The sequence below is a fragment of the Camelus ferus genome, chromosome 6, assembly GCF_009834535.1.
Source record: "Camelus ferus isolate YT-003-E chromosome 6, BCGSAC_Cfer_1.0, whole genome shotgun sequence".
Lineage (NCBI taxonomy): Eukaryota > Metazoa > Chordata > Mammalia > Artiodactyla > Camelidae > Camelus > Camelus ferus.
Genome location: NC_045701.1, coordinates 75255050 through 75268332, shown reverse-complemented (window position 1 = coordinate 75268332; position 13283 = coordinate 75255050). Strand labels below are relative to the sequence as shown.

The 13283-nt window shown below is 41.1% G+C and overlaps 1 protein-coding gene across 3 annotated transcripts in view; it reads right to left on the bottom strand.

Annotated features, from left to right (window-relative positions):
• The window catches only part of TSHR (thyroid stimulating hormone receptor), a 127976-nt gene that overhangs the window by 24285 nt on the left and 90408 nt on the right, over positions 1–13283 (bottom strand). For all 3 annotated transcript variants that reach the window (XM_032482458.1, XM_032482459.1, XM_006184272.3), the window contains 2 exons: positions 12491–12568; positions 9236–9304 (listed from right to left, as the gene is read on the bottom strand). In XM_032482458.1, coding sequence (XP_032338349.1) covers positions 9236–9304; positions 12491–12568 — 147 coding nt within the window. The remainder of the gene's footprint in view (positions 1–9235; positions 9305–12490; positions 12569–13283) is intronic.

Sequence of the window (13283 nt, the reverse complement as noted above, 5' to 3'; positions counted from 1 at the left end):
TTGCTCTTCATGATGGAAAATTCTCAAGGATGGTGGTTAACAAGAATAGTGTGACACTAGATAAGCAACAAGGGCCTACTGTATAGCACAGAACTATATTCAGTATCTTGTAATAACCTATAATGGAAAAGAATCTGAAAAAGAATATATATGCATGTGTGTATAACTGAACCACTTTGCTGTACATATGAAACTAACACAACATTGTAAACTAACTATACTTCAATTAAAAAAAAAATAGTATGACATGAGGACTTTGGATCAGAAGGATTCCTCTCCAGAGCCCTCACAGAGGAACTCCTCTTTGGTTAATTGGCTGGTCCTTTCTTTCTCTGAATCCCTGGATGAGACTTAGAAGAGGGACAGTGGCTTTACTTGTGGCTGACCCAAGAGGAGGAAGCCTCTGCTGTTGTCCAGAAGGCAAAAGCAGGAACAGTGCTTCCATGAGGTTCCTGCCTTCAACCTCTCCTGGTGCAGCAGCTCTGCTCCATCCAGTACTTTGTAGAGAATGGAACTTAGAATAGGAAAGGGTGGCCTCGGAGCCAGAGATTGGTGTTCATTGGAGCAGACGGGGGAAGAAGCATTTTACCAACCACCAATGAAGTCTGCCTCTCCTGGGCAGGATGAGGGCTCAGCCAAATGACAAGTACTACAACTCCGCACAAATGACAGCTCGTATACTGGTACACATTTTATGATTCTTCACACTTTTTTCTCAAATGGAGGTTGAGAATTACCTTCATCTAAAGTAGCTGCCACCAGTTTTCCTCATTGCACTCTTTTATTTCCTTCATGGTATTACCACAATCTGTAATTATCTTGTTTGTTTATTTGTTTGCTTCCTCATTGTCTGTCTCCTTAGTCAGAGTTTCAGCTCTCTGTCTTATTCATTGCTGTGTCATCAGTGCCAAGTTCAGTGCGTCTGTAACTATTTATTTATTTAAATTGAAGTATAGTCAGTTTACACTGTTGTATCAATTTCTGGTGTACAGCATAATGTTTCAGTCATACACATACATACTATTTATTGAATGAAGATATAAATGAGTGAAAAAAAAATCAGCACACCTCTTCTCTGAAATAGTGAGATGGGCTATGCTAAACTTAGGGTGACACATGTTTTTGCTTTTAGGAAAAAGTAATGGAGAATGAAAGCTAGAAGACCCATCATATGGTGTGGTAGCCAATGGATTTTTTTTTGGTGGCAGTGACAAGCAGCTGGTTTACAAATGCCACAGGATATAGTTCAGACATGACCTCTTCAGTTAGTGGCTGGACACCAAGCTTCCAGGGCTTTGGTAAATCTAAAATGGAGGGGATCAATTAATCTCATGTATGTACAGAGACCCCACTAAGATGCTACAGCAGCCAGTCTGTGCCTTCTGGATGAATGGCTGTCGTGTAAGCTCTCTACCACAGGCATCATTTGACCATTGTTGACTCTCCTTCGACACACTGTGTCCACAGAGTTCAAGGTCAGTGATAGCAAGGACAGGCAAGAGCCACTTTAGAGAAACAACTGGAGAGAAGATGGTGATTTTGTAAAAAGACAACTAACTCAGCAGAAGTGCCACGCTGACTAGCATCTCGTTTTGTATTATTTGGACCATGCAACTTGCAGATCACATTCTGTTCCCAGTCTTTTGAAAACTAAGTAAGGACTAGTGAGCTCATCTCAGTTTTTCCTCTTCATCTCTGACCGCCGCAAGTGAAAATTGGTTTGCTCTAATCATTAGAAATTATTGTAAAACTAAATAATCGCTTGTCCAATTCTGCAGTGTTTTCAGCTGATATTCAATACGCCCCCAAGGATAAGGAGGCTGGTAGATAAGCGTTGTAGTTTACCAGAAACGCTGCAGAAGATTTTAAACTGGGAAAGCCAGCCAGAGTCCAGGAGGAGAGAAGGAGGATGAAGAGAGGGTGCAGCCAACTTGAACGGAGATGAACTGAGTCTTGGGGGAGGGTGCCTTCTCTAAAACCAACAGGGTTGTTTGGGCACGTCATCTCTTAGAGATAATTAGGTGCTTAAAAATAAAACCGTCACTCTGCCTTTAGCAGTTTGGAGGGCTATCTTATGATTAGAGTATGATAATGCCACAAAGCTTTAACTTTAGGTTCAGACTGCTGGTCCTACCTTCCATCTGAAGCGAAGGGGATGGGGTGAGGAAATATATCTGCAGAAGCCTTAATATCCAAGGACAAAGTGTTTCCATCAGCCCCATCTGTCATATGATGTTTACTGGGAAGGTCAGTTTAGTTAAACTGATTCCTTGACCCTGATTTATTCTGGTTCCTCTGGAATCCACATTCTGTGAGCCAGCTTGGGTAAATCAATCACAAATCTTGGTAGGCTATGTAGGTAACCTACTCCAGACGATGATTATTTTATAGGGAGGGTGTATGTGCGATCATCTAAACTATCTCTTGCAAGGACAAGAGGAATGTAAATGAACTTAAAAGGGTAGAAAGTCTTGGAGTCTGCAATGAGAGGAAAGACTTATGGAAACGCAGGACTTCTAAATACAAGGTACTGGTAAGGACTTATGAGAAAAGAACTCGTGTCTCTGTTAAATAATAAAGACACTGCTAAGTGTGCATGTTCAACACCTTTTTGCTCATTGGAGGACTTACGCCTCTGAGAATTTCTTGGAAGAAATGAAGTTCTTCCTAGAAAATATATGCCAGATTTTTCATACTGGAGGAGGGAAGGGTGCAGTTCAGAAGCCCTGCCCTGAGTTAAGTGCCATGTAAAGTGCCATTTAAGTCACAGTTTACAGAGAACAGTGTGGGCGGCAGAAAAATGAAGATGGCCAGGAATGAATTGGGGAAGAATATCCCACTGACGAACGCACCATTCCAGATACAGCTCACATGATTCCCCACTGGACTCACACTTGGCACAGAACAGCCATTCAGTAAATCATGCTGGCTGAGTAAGTGAAAGTCCAGTTGCTGGCCAACTCCTAGCTCGAGGCACCCTCTATACTATGTTTGGATGCGGAGGTGTCAGAGGGAGGAGTATGACCCAAGCTGTGGTTGCTGCTGAGCTTTGCTCTCGTGGGAGCTTTATACACATTTTAGCTCCTAGATAGAATTTCAGCCAGCATTTCCATAATCTCTTTAGGGGAAGCGGGTTGGCATCTGTTTATGTTGTGAGCTGCTCATGGGAATTCTTTTGTGGGGAACGGTGTTTTCCTCTCATAGCATTGGTTATTTGGAAAATTACGGAGAACCCCTGCTCAGCCCTCTTTGCTCCACGAAAATCCTTTTGGTAGCAGAAATCAGGATACCTGTCTGTAAACAGTAACAGGTGAGAAAATGCTCCAGGTTTCGATAGGCAGAGGAAAAAGCCGGCCTTGGAGCATATCCTACAAACTGTTCGAACACTTATTCCATGAGAAATAATAGCCTGCTTAATCCTATAATCTTCTCTGTCGTCATCTTTTCCCAGGGCTCCAAGCTGCGGTGTTTTGCTTGTAAAAATCTAATGTGTGATGCTAATTAGTACATGAATTGTGTTGACTTCTCTGTTCATAACGATTAGTGTTTCAGTATGTTCTTAGCACATCAAAATGCTATTTTTTTCCCTGCCCACATGTTTACTGTCAGATAGTAGCTTGTTGCTAGAGTTTGACAATAGAAAATGCAACACAGAGGACTAGACATTCTGAGATAAGGAACACCTCTCCCTGCCAGATTGTGTGCAGAGGGTGGAAAAGAGGTTCCAAAGAATGAACGTGCGGTTCAACTTGCGCCTGAGAGCAGTTCAACTTCTGTTGAACAAGGGAGGCTTGTGTTATTATTAATTTCACATCTGAGTGATGACAGTGTGCTTGGCTCCATATGAAATCATAGGACAACGCACTTTCGCGAATCTGACATGATTTTCATGAACTTTTAACTAATTACCCAGCTGCTGCTGAGGCATCAGTGCTTGTTCTCAGTGTGGAAGTTGTCCAGCTTGGCTGCAATCGTGAATACTGTTTCGTTATTACTATGGAAACCTGACCTCTGTTTTTTCCATCTACAGCTCAACCCTTATCTTCCTCTAGTTCCAGGCCTCCTTATCATGATTAACGTCTTCAGTTTACCTTAAATTTACATGATACCTTTTACTCAAGAGCATAAACCTAAGAAAAAATTAGTTTCCATCAACTAGGAGTCAGAAACGTAGGGTGGAATGAATAGATGGAACACTTTTACAACAGGAGCAGAGATTTAAGTTTGGATTTAAAATACTCAATAAAAAAAAAGATCTTTGTTTTATCTTATAATTGGATCTGAACTTTCAAAGCCTAAAGTATTTTTATCCATATACTTATCTTTATCTTATGCTTGAATCTAACCTTTACCAGGAATTGGAGAAACAGACTACGTATCTCATCATACAATGGACAGCTGCACTGAATACCTACATCTAGACCAGAGGGCCACCAGCTATGACCATCTGGTCACATCCCGCCTGCCACCAGTTTTTGTCAATAAAGTTTTATCGAAACACAGCCACGCTCACTTGTTTATGAATTGTCTGTGGCTGCTTTCTGCAATGGCAGAGTTGAGTAGCTGTGACTGAGGTCATATGGGCCACAAAGCCCCAAATATTTGTTATCTGGCCCTTTCTAGAAAAAGTTTCCCAATCTCAGAGCTAGACTTCTAAAAATCAAGGAACAAATGATTTTCACTTAAGAAATACTTCCCACATTTGTTAAACCCTTCCAAATTTCACATAAAAAGATCAAGAAAGTATGTGAAAAGTGCACTGATTTCTATGTTTCAAGGGATAGTTACAGTGACTAGAACAGACCGTAATTCAGGGAATTGGTGAATAAAAATCCATTGTCTCCAACAGAATAGCTCTCCCATCAGCCAAGCCTCTCACTGAGCCCATGATATGGTCTGAGGAGAAAGCTGGTAGGGAGGTAGAGACAATCTCCCTACGTAATCTCTCCATAGGTTTCACCTTAGAAGACCACCAGATGGTGTGAAACGTTACTGGCTCTTAGATTCTCCACAGCCTGCCTCTTGACCATCAAAGGATTCTTCTTGAGTAGCTTTCCCCACAAAGTGTTCTGTAGAACACCAGTCCAGAGAGGAGCCCCTGGAACCAAGAGCTCCTTCGATACTAGTAATTCCAATTCTTCTATCAATAGACCCAAGAAGTCCACCTGTACATTTCAACTTCATAAGGCCAAGAGTAGCTTTTTTGAAAGTAACGCTCATTAATTTACTGTGGAAAGAGAGGTTAAGGAACATAGTTTGGGAAATGCACCCTCCCTCATCTCTTCTCTTACCACAAAAGCTGGGGAGAAGTTGGGATAGAAATTATTGTTCTGTTGTTTGTTAGTTTTTCCATTTTTCAATAGAAAATGTTTCTAAACTCCTCTGATGTTCTGCAGGTAACTTCATGACCAATGCCATAAAGTAACAGGCTCCTAGACTTACACTGAGATCCACTTAGCATAGCAGTCTGCTGAGTAGAAGATTCACTTTGGAAATCTCTTGAAGTCTCTGTGGATTTAACTAAATACAACCAAAAGGCCAATTATGAGCAGGCATGAGATGTTTTCAAGCAAAATGGTAAACACACATGGCCTGATTTAACCCCAATTCTTTGAATTTAATAACACTTGATCAGACCAGCCTTTTCATCAAGGTGTCCCTCACTCAGACCTCATCTGGAAGCTGGTTGAGTTGGTAACCTTGCTGCACAGGTGAATTCTGGTTCTCACTGACAAATGATTGTTGCTTGGTGTGACTGTTCTCTGAAGCTTCTACTGGTTGTGCCTTGAGTCTTGAGTGACCTCCTGTCTCTTACATGAGTCCATGCTTCCCAGGGCAGGATATTTTAGCTTCTGTATTTCATGTCTTTAATAGACTAACAAGTGTAGATATTCTCCTGGGCTAAGAAACAAGTAGCAGTGGCCAGAGGAGCTGGGTGACCAAGCGTTAGTGGTGGCTGGTAAGTCAGCAGCAGTGAACTGTAGTCGAGCACAGAGAAAAGAGTCTTGAACCAGGGGATCCAGGTCCTGGCTTTCACTTGGTCACTAGATAGTGCTATCAAATATAAAAAGCCACATTTAAAAAAAAAAAGCCATGTGTTCACTTTGGGCTTCATTCTGTTTTTATGTGAAATGTGACTATTGGACAAGAAGAGTGATAACAAACTCCACAGCTGTGATTCTTGACGTTCGCTTTGCACCAGGCTCACCTGGGGAGGTTTTTAAATCCCCCCCCCCCATGCTCTGGCTACATTCAGACCAACCAAACCAGAACTTCTGGTGGTAAAACCTAGGCATCAGCCCTTCCAAATCTCTTCAGGTGATTCAGATTTTCAGTCAATACTGAGAACCGTGTTCTGCAGGACTTAAAGTCTGAATTTTATGCCCGAATTTCTGTCTTTAAAAAAGTGATAACTGAGAGTGATTGAGGGTGACACTCCCTAATGACTAAATATGACTGGATAAAGAAGAAAAGAATTAGGAGCACAGATCCTCATCTTGGGCATTAAAATCCTTTGCTTGAGGAAAAATAAAAGTTTTAGAAATGAATTACTCTATAGCCAAGGTTGGTTTCTGGTCCTTTTTCCCATTCAGAATTCTGGAAACATAGTTTGGGTTCAGGCAAGAGACAGCTGAACACACTGAATTCAGGAGCCATATGATCAACTCTGGTCTCCCTGGCTGAAAGTTTCTTCACTGTTCCTACCCTAGCTCTTGCTAATGTGGTTGTCTGCTGCCTTAATGCTAACATCTTGATGACTATGATGTCTAGAACAGTGTGACAGTCTTCTGAAATCTTTATACCTGAAGTACTACAAACTGTCTTAATTATTTTGAAAAGTCCCAGTTCCCCACATCATAGAAAATTTTCATAGAAAATTTGAATTGGGAAGATCATTTTCCTAAGGATAATGGCTTTCTAGGAATAGTTAAAGAGGAAAACATTTGGTTAGATTCATGTAATATTAAATTTGAATCCCAATGGTTTTTTAAAGTGTGATCAATCTAGGGAAAATCATGCATATGTCTCCAAGTAGGGGTACTTAGTGTTCAGTTATTTTCAATCTGAAATGCATATTTTGGATTGAGTACATTTCTTCCTAATGTATTCTGACTCTTGACATTGCCACCCTCAAGCTGACCCCACTGTGTGTTCAGTATGGGCATGGGGCACATTAGTCTTCCCCATCTTCGTATTGCCAGTGACCAGAACAGTACTAGGATCACTGAAGGTGTTCAATAAATATGTTGAAAAATAAATGAAGGACTGTGTGAGGTTTGTACGATAAAGCTCAGATGGAAGTAGGGTCTCTCCAATACTGTAAATAAATTTGACGCCTATAAGTATGCATGCTACTCTACTGAGTCTTTTTAGACTTCCCCTATAATTATGTATTTAAACAAATGACTAATATCAACTTGAATGAGCCCACAATTAGACAATCTAGAGAAAGGTACTCTGATCTTCACTTGACAAAGAATACTAGGAAACCCAAAAGCCTGGCAAAGAGTGAGACCCCTCTTCAAACAGAACTTAGGAAGCCATGCCAAGGTATAATGACTTTGAAACTTATTAGCATTTATTATTTAAGAATGGAACCATACCAGCACCCACCACCTAATCCCAAAACCAGAATAAAACCACTTAATCCACATGTGTGGGGATTTTTTTTTTTTTTTTTTTTTTTTTTGCATCTAGGGCCCTTGCATATAGTTCTGCAGGTTATTTACCTCACCCTGCCGAAGTTTGGTCAGTGGACCAAAAGCATCAGTATCGTCTGAGAGCTTGTTAACATGCAGAATCCTGGGGCTCACCCCAGATCTACTTAATCATATTGTGCATTTTAACAAGATCCCCCATATAGTTTACATTCTCAATAAAGCACCGTACAGCACAACAGAGTTAGAACCATAGGTCCTTCAGATTTTGCAATAATCAGTTCCAGAATATAAAATAACTACACATAAAATGTTTAAAGGGAAAAAAAAAGATAGAATTACCAAAATGAGCAGCAAATTAAAAAAAAAAAAAAGCAAACAGAACTTCTGGAAGTGAAAAAAATGTAATTGCTTAAAAACACTCAAACTGCTATAAAATAAGTCAAACACAGAAATCTGTTTGTTGCTTTAGCTGACTTACCCATGGTGATTTTTTTCTTCTCCTATGTGTGATTGACTGTGAGCACCTATTTAACTGATCTCAACATTTTAAAAATCTGGCAGCCTGCACTGGGGTTCTTTCCTCTATAGAGGTTTGCATTTATTTCTGCCAAGACCCTCTGGTTTACATCACTTCCCCATCTTCTCACTGACTAAAGTCTAGTCTCCTGGCACCACTGATATCAGCAACTGCCCCCGAAGGAACTGTACCCTCTGTAAGCACCCAGCACTTTGGTTTTAGCTACTAGTTTGTTACTTTGTTTCATTTCCTTCTCTTGGAGCTATGACATAAAATGTAATTTTTTTAAATGTATGGTCTAGTTGGTAGCAGGAAGGTCCTACAAATTACCTAGTCCACCATACTGTGGAAAGCGGCCTCTACTAAAGCTAATTTTCATTTATTAGCTATTAGGTTGAAACACACACCAGTGTGGCTGAACCAGTCTAGCAGCTCTTAGACACAAAGTATGCTGTGGCAGAGTCTGGGGACCACAAAGACCTGATAGAAAAGTACAACAAGGACAGAAACCTGTGTTAACGGCTATCTTTTTGCCAACATCCTGTTCCAAGTATTAATTATTTGCAGGGAAGGCAAAATGCTGGAAATGGTTTTTCAGCTATTTCTGACTGAATCAAATATAAACTGACACCTTTCCTGAAAACATGTCAGAAAAAACAGAAAGAAAAATCTTACCTTTTGAATAGCTTTGGACTTAATTAAAGTCACCCCTGCATATGCATAGTAGACGAACATGCGCATGCATGCACACACACACACACACACACACACACACACACACACTCCTACAAGATAACTGGAGGTGACACCATGGCTCTCCATTTTATCAAGGATAAAAGCTTTGAGATTTAAAATTGGAGTAAATGTAAATATCCACTAAAGTTGGCTTTTGCCAAGTTTCTTAACATTATTCTTAAGTCTTGGCCATACTAACTCTGGGGTTGAGAAATGCTCTGGTAGAACCTATCTCTAACAGTATTCTGACCCATTGGGTGGTTCTTCTTGGAGGTAGGAGTGGGGGGGTGATTAGTGGTGTCCATGGCAACAGTTGACTTACACAGCATCCAGCTTTGTCCCATTGAAAGCATGTCCTTGGACTGAAGTAAAGCCATTGTTGTATAGCTTCCTATAAGCAACAGAGAGAAGAGAAATCAGTGACATGTAAGAGGTGGTGTTGGCCCTTCTCTGAGGGTTGGGTTTTATTTCTTCAGTGTCAGAAATGTGCATGAAGGTTCTCAGGTCCCACATATGAGCCCTACAAGACAACTTTACGCTATGTCTTGTTTTGGATGTGGAATAATACTTCCCAGTTTGAATCCCCATTCTCCAGACTTAGTTCCTAGATCTTTAAGCTGTTTCTCAGAAGCAGATTCACTTTGACGAACAAGATTTGCCATCATTAAGGATTAAAAAAAATGTTCTACATATACTCAAAAAAACAGGAGTTTCAGGTAATAGTCAACACAATGTCAATAATGGAGAAGTAAGAGCAGTTTCTCAAGACAAACACTGTAAAAGACATTCATCTGAATGCACAAGTTTTACATTTTTTCTATTTAAAATGTTATTTCACATTTGTATTTCATATATTTTTTTAAATTCTCAGGGCTTATCATAGATTAAATACTTAAATGGTTGAGGACTGAATTAAATTGAACTTCAAAAACAAATCTAAGAAAATAGATAGACCATGGCATTTTGCAGAAATGTTACTGTTTTAACTTGTTGCTATGTTTCTGCAACCAATTAATTCATACAGTGATTCCAGGGGCTGGACCGAAATGTTATCTCGTCTATTTCCTAATCAACTTATTGAGCTATGGAGGTGATTTGCCAAAGCCTCATTGACAAACAGCAGTCAGGGAATCAGGATTTCTGACCTCAAAAGCAATTCTTTCCACCCCAAAAGCACACACACTTTCTGCTGGCAGAGGAGCTCCAGCCACGGGAACGCTGGTCAGCACAGGAATGCATGGGGGTCCCTGGGGGCTACCGGCACGAGTTAAGAGAAGGCTGCCATGACCACAGTCAGGCACAGCTAGTGATGATTGCAGGGAAAGCTACCGTAGTCTGCCTCCCGTCAACTCTGGTAATACAGGAAGAAGCACACAAGAGACTCTGAGTTTTGGAATTAGATCTGGCTCTGTCATTTCATAGTAGATGATCCTGAGAATTTCTCAACCTCTATTATCCTCATTTTCCTTGTCTGCAAAAATATGATAAAATGATACCTAATCCAAAAGTCACTGGGAGGACAGAATAGTTATATATTTAACACAGTGAGGTGTGGACACTTAAGAGATGACCGTGTTAGAAGGAATATCTTGAAAACTTGGATTTATCTTATGCAGTTGTGGGGAACTGAGAAGTAATCCTTTTTTGCGGGGTTTTGTTTTAAATACTTGCACAATGAGTTTAAGTCCAGCTACTAAGGTGTCCTAGGGGTGGACAGCAATGTACAGGGACACTAAGCACAGAGACTGAGAAAACTCTGATAGATAATTTTTTTCTGAACTAGATCTCTTTTATGATGATGTGAGAATTGTACATTTGATGTTTCTATTTACCCAAACTTTGCTGAGAGGGCCTAGACAATAAAAATATTCTTTGTGGGAATTACATTTCAGAGATTAAATAAAACTCTTATTGAACAAGTAGGCCTCAAAAAGGGAAAATAGTGAAGGAAGAAAAACATAGGAAAGAAAGAACAAAGGATCACAAACTTTGATTGAAAGTCTATCCTACCAGGGGTATGAATATTGCTGTTGGACACATATCCTTTCATGGTTATAGTTGTTGGAGGCTGAGCCTCAAAGAAGCAAGGACTTTTGCAAGATTGTAGAAATGACCATCTGAAAAGATAATGGACAACCCATGCTATCCTCACCTTTAGATTTCAGGAAGGTTGAGTTTCCCTTATTCAGAGATTTGTCAAATGCCTCCTGGGTACCATGCTGGGTGGAGACAAAGAGCAGCTTTCACTTTAGAGAGCTGCTTGGGATACGGGATCCTTAGGAAAAAACGCCAAAAGTTGAAGGTAACATTCTGAAAAGAAACTGAGACTGGCATTTACATAGGATGAGCAGGAAATGATGCAATGGAAACCTTTACTGGGGAGGTAAGCTTGTGGTTTGGGCCTGAGCACGCTAAGACCCCAGGTCTTTGCTGTGTTGTCAAATGAAATGGTTGCTGGGAAGAAGTCTCCTGTCTTTTCAAGACAGCTCCCCCTACACTTTGGGGATGAACTGAAGTGCTCTGCTGTGGGTAGATCCCAGAGGTTGAGAGAGCTTCACAGGGCCACAATGGATTGATCGAGATACTTGGAAACAGCCCCTTCAAAGAGCTGTGTGGAGGCTTGGATCATTTTTGCTAAGGAATAACTCAATCAAGTTTGTGGATGGTGAAGAACCCCTGGACGGTAGCTGACCAGAGAAAGGGAGCTGGTGACAGTCTAGGCCTGAACATGGGCAGTGGTCCTGACACTAGAGGGGAGGGAGCTCTATCTAGCCTTAGCTCCACTTTGTGGCTAATTTAATCAGAGAGGGGAATTCGTTACTGGCTTGGGGAATTACCTTATCTTTCATACCTCTGTTAGGTCTCCTTCGTGAGAACATTTTGTGAATCTCCCTAAGAAAGCATCTCTTTCTGAACAACTAAAGAGCAGAACCCATTCTAACTCTGGAAGAATGATGACGCAAAGCAGCACTATGTTTTCTAGACAATATCCCTTCAAAGGAGCTTAATAATCGTTGTGACGACACAGCTGAAGTGTGAGTGCAGAGTATGAAAAGCCCTTAGCAGCACTCCTTTCTAGCTCAGGACCTTGGGAAAGTCACTTAAATTTGCTTTAACCCCAGTTCTTCTTCTGTACCATGCGGACACTAGAATACAGAATATTCCATTATAAGGCCTGCAGGCCAAATCTGGCCCACTGCCTGTTCTGTAGATAAAATTTTATTGGAACATGGCCATGCTCATTAGTTTAGGTCTTTTGAATGGCTGCTTTTGGCCTAATGCAGAGCTGAGCAGTTGCCACAAAGGCCACGTGGCCTGTAAAACCTGAATGACCCTTTACAGATAAAGTGTGCTGCCATTTCTGTAAGGGAATACTGTCATCTTGTTACCTAAACCATTTTGTCATCTATAGAGTGCCACACTGTAAGGTGCTACTCTTACCGAACTACGTGAAACCCTTGGCGGATCATAGAGCACATACTGTATGGTGGTCTGGTTCTTGGATGGCCTGTGAAAACGTGACAATGGCCCAAATAAAAATTCAGTTGTTGGCAGGAGTGGAACTGGCAATACTCACAGTGTCAAGGTTTCATTGCACAGGCCCTGAAAAGCATTCACAGGGAGTGCAGTCATGTAAGGGTTGTCTGTAATTTCACTGCAAGAGAGGGACAAAAACATTTGGTGAAAAAAACGCTTTTCTTCTGGAGCTGGGCTCTTGCTGTATATATGCACTTAAACAAATAACCTGATGCAGGTCAGTTCTATCTTATTTCTTTTCACGTGTCATTGACCCTTCCTAGCTATTGGAGGCTCAGAGGTCTGGTGAGTGGTGAGAGCTGTTCTAGGTGGCCATGCACTCGGAGCCCCAAATGTGTAGTAAGCAAGTGAGCTTTGGGTGTGGGCTGGGGTTCCCGACAATCCTCATCTGCAAGGGGAGCAGGTGGGTCACAGAGAAGTTCTTGTGAATCTCTGACAAATACTTTGTCCAGAGCAAGTAGTTTTCTTGGTGTATGGGACCCTTAAAAAGGGTTGGTAGAATGGGATCAACGGATTTTATTTCATGAGTATGACTACAGTGTCCTCCACTTGCAAAACACTGTCAGATAGATGCTTCTGGAGAACATTTCTATGCCAGTCTAGTTGCTGGAGGATGGCCTATATTTTGCACTGAGCTCATCCTCAGCAAAGAAGCATGGGCATTTTTTTTTCCTAGCAAAATCCCAAGAGTTTAGATCCTATCATTCTACATTTTGCTGATTCTGTAGTACAAACTGTAAACCTGTAACTCTGTCTATGTTCTTTCGCTTCGGTACAACTAGTAAGTCACTTGACCATGGCATGGGTTTTGGAAAAGAGCGCATGGCCCCAGT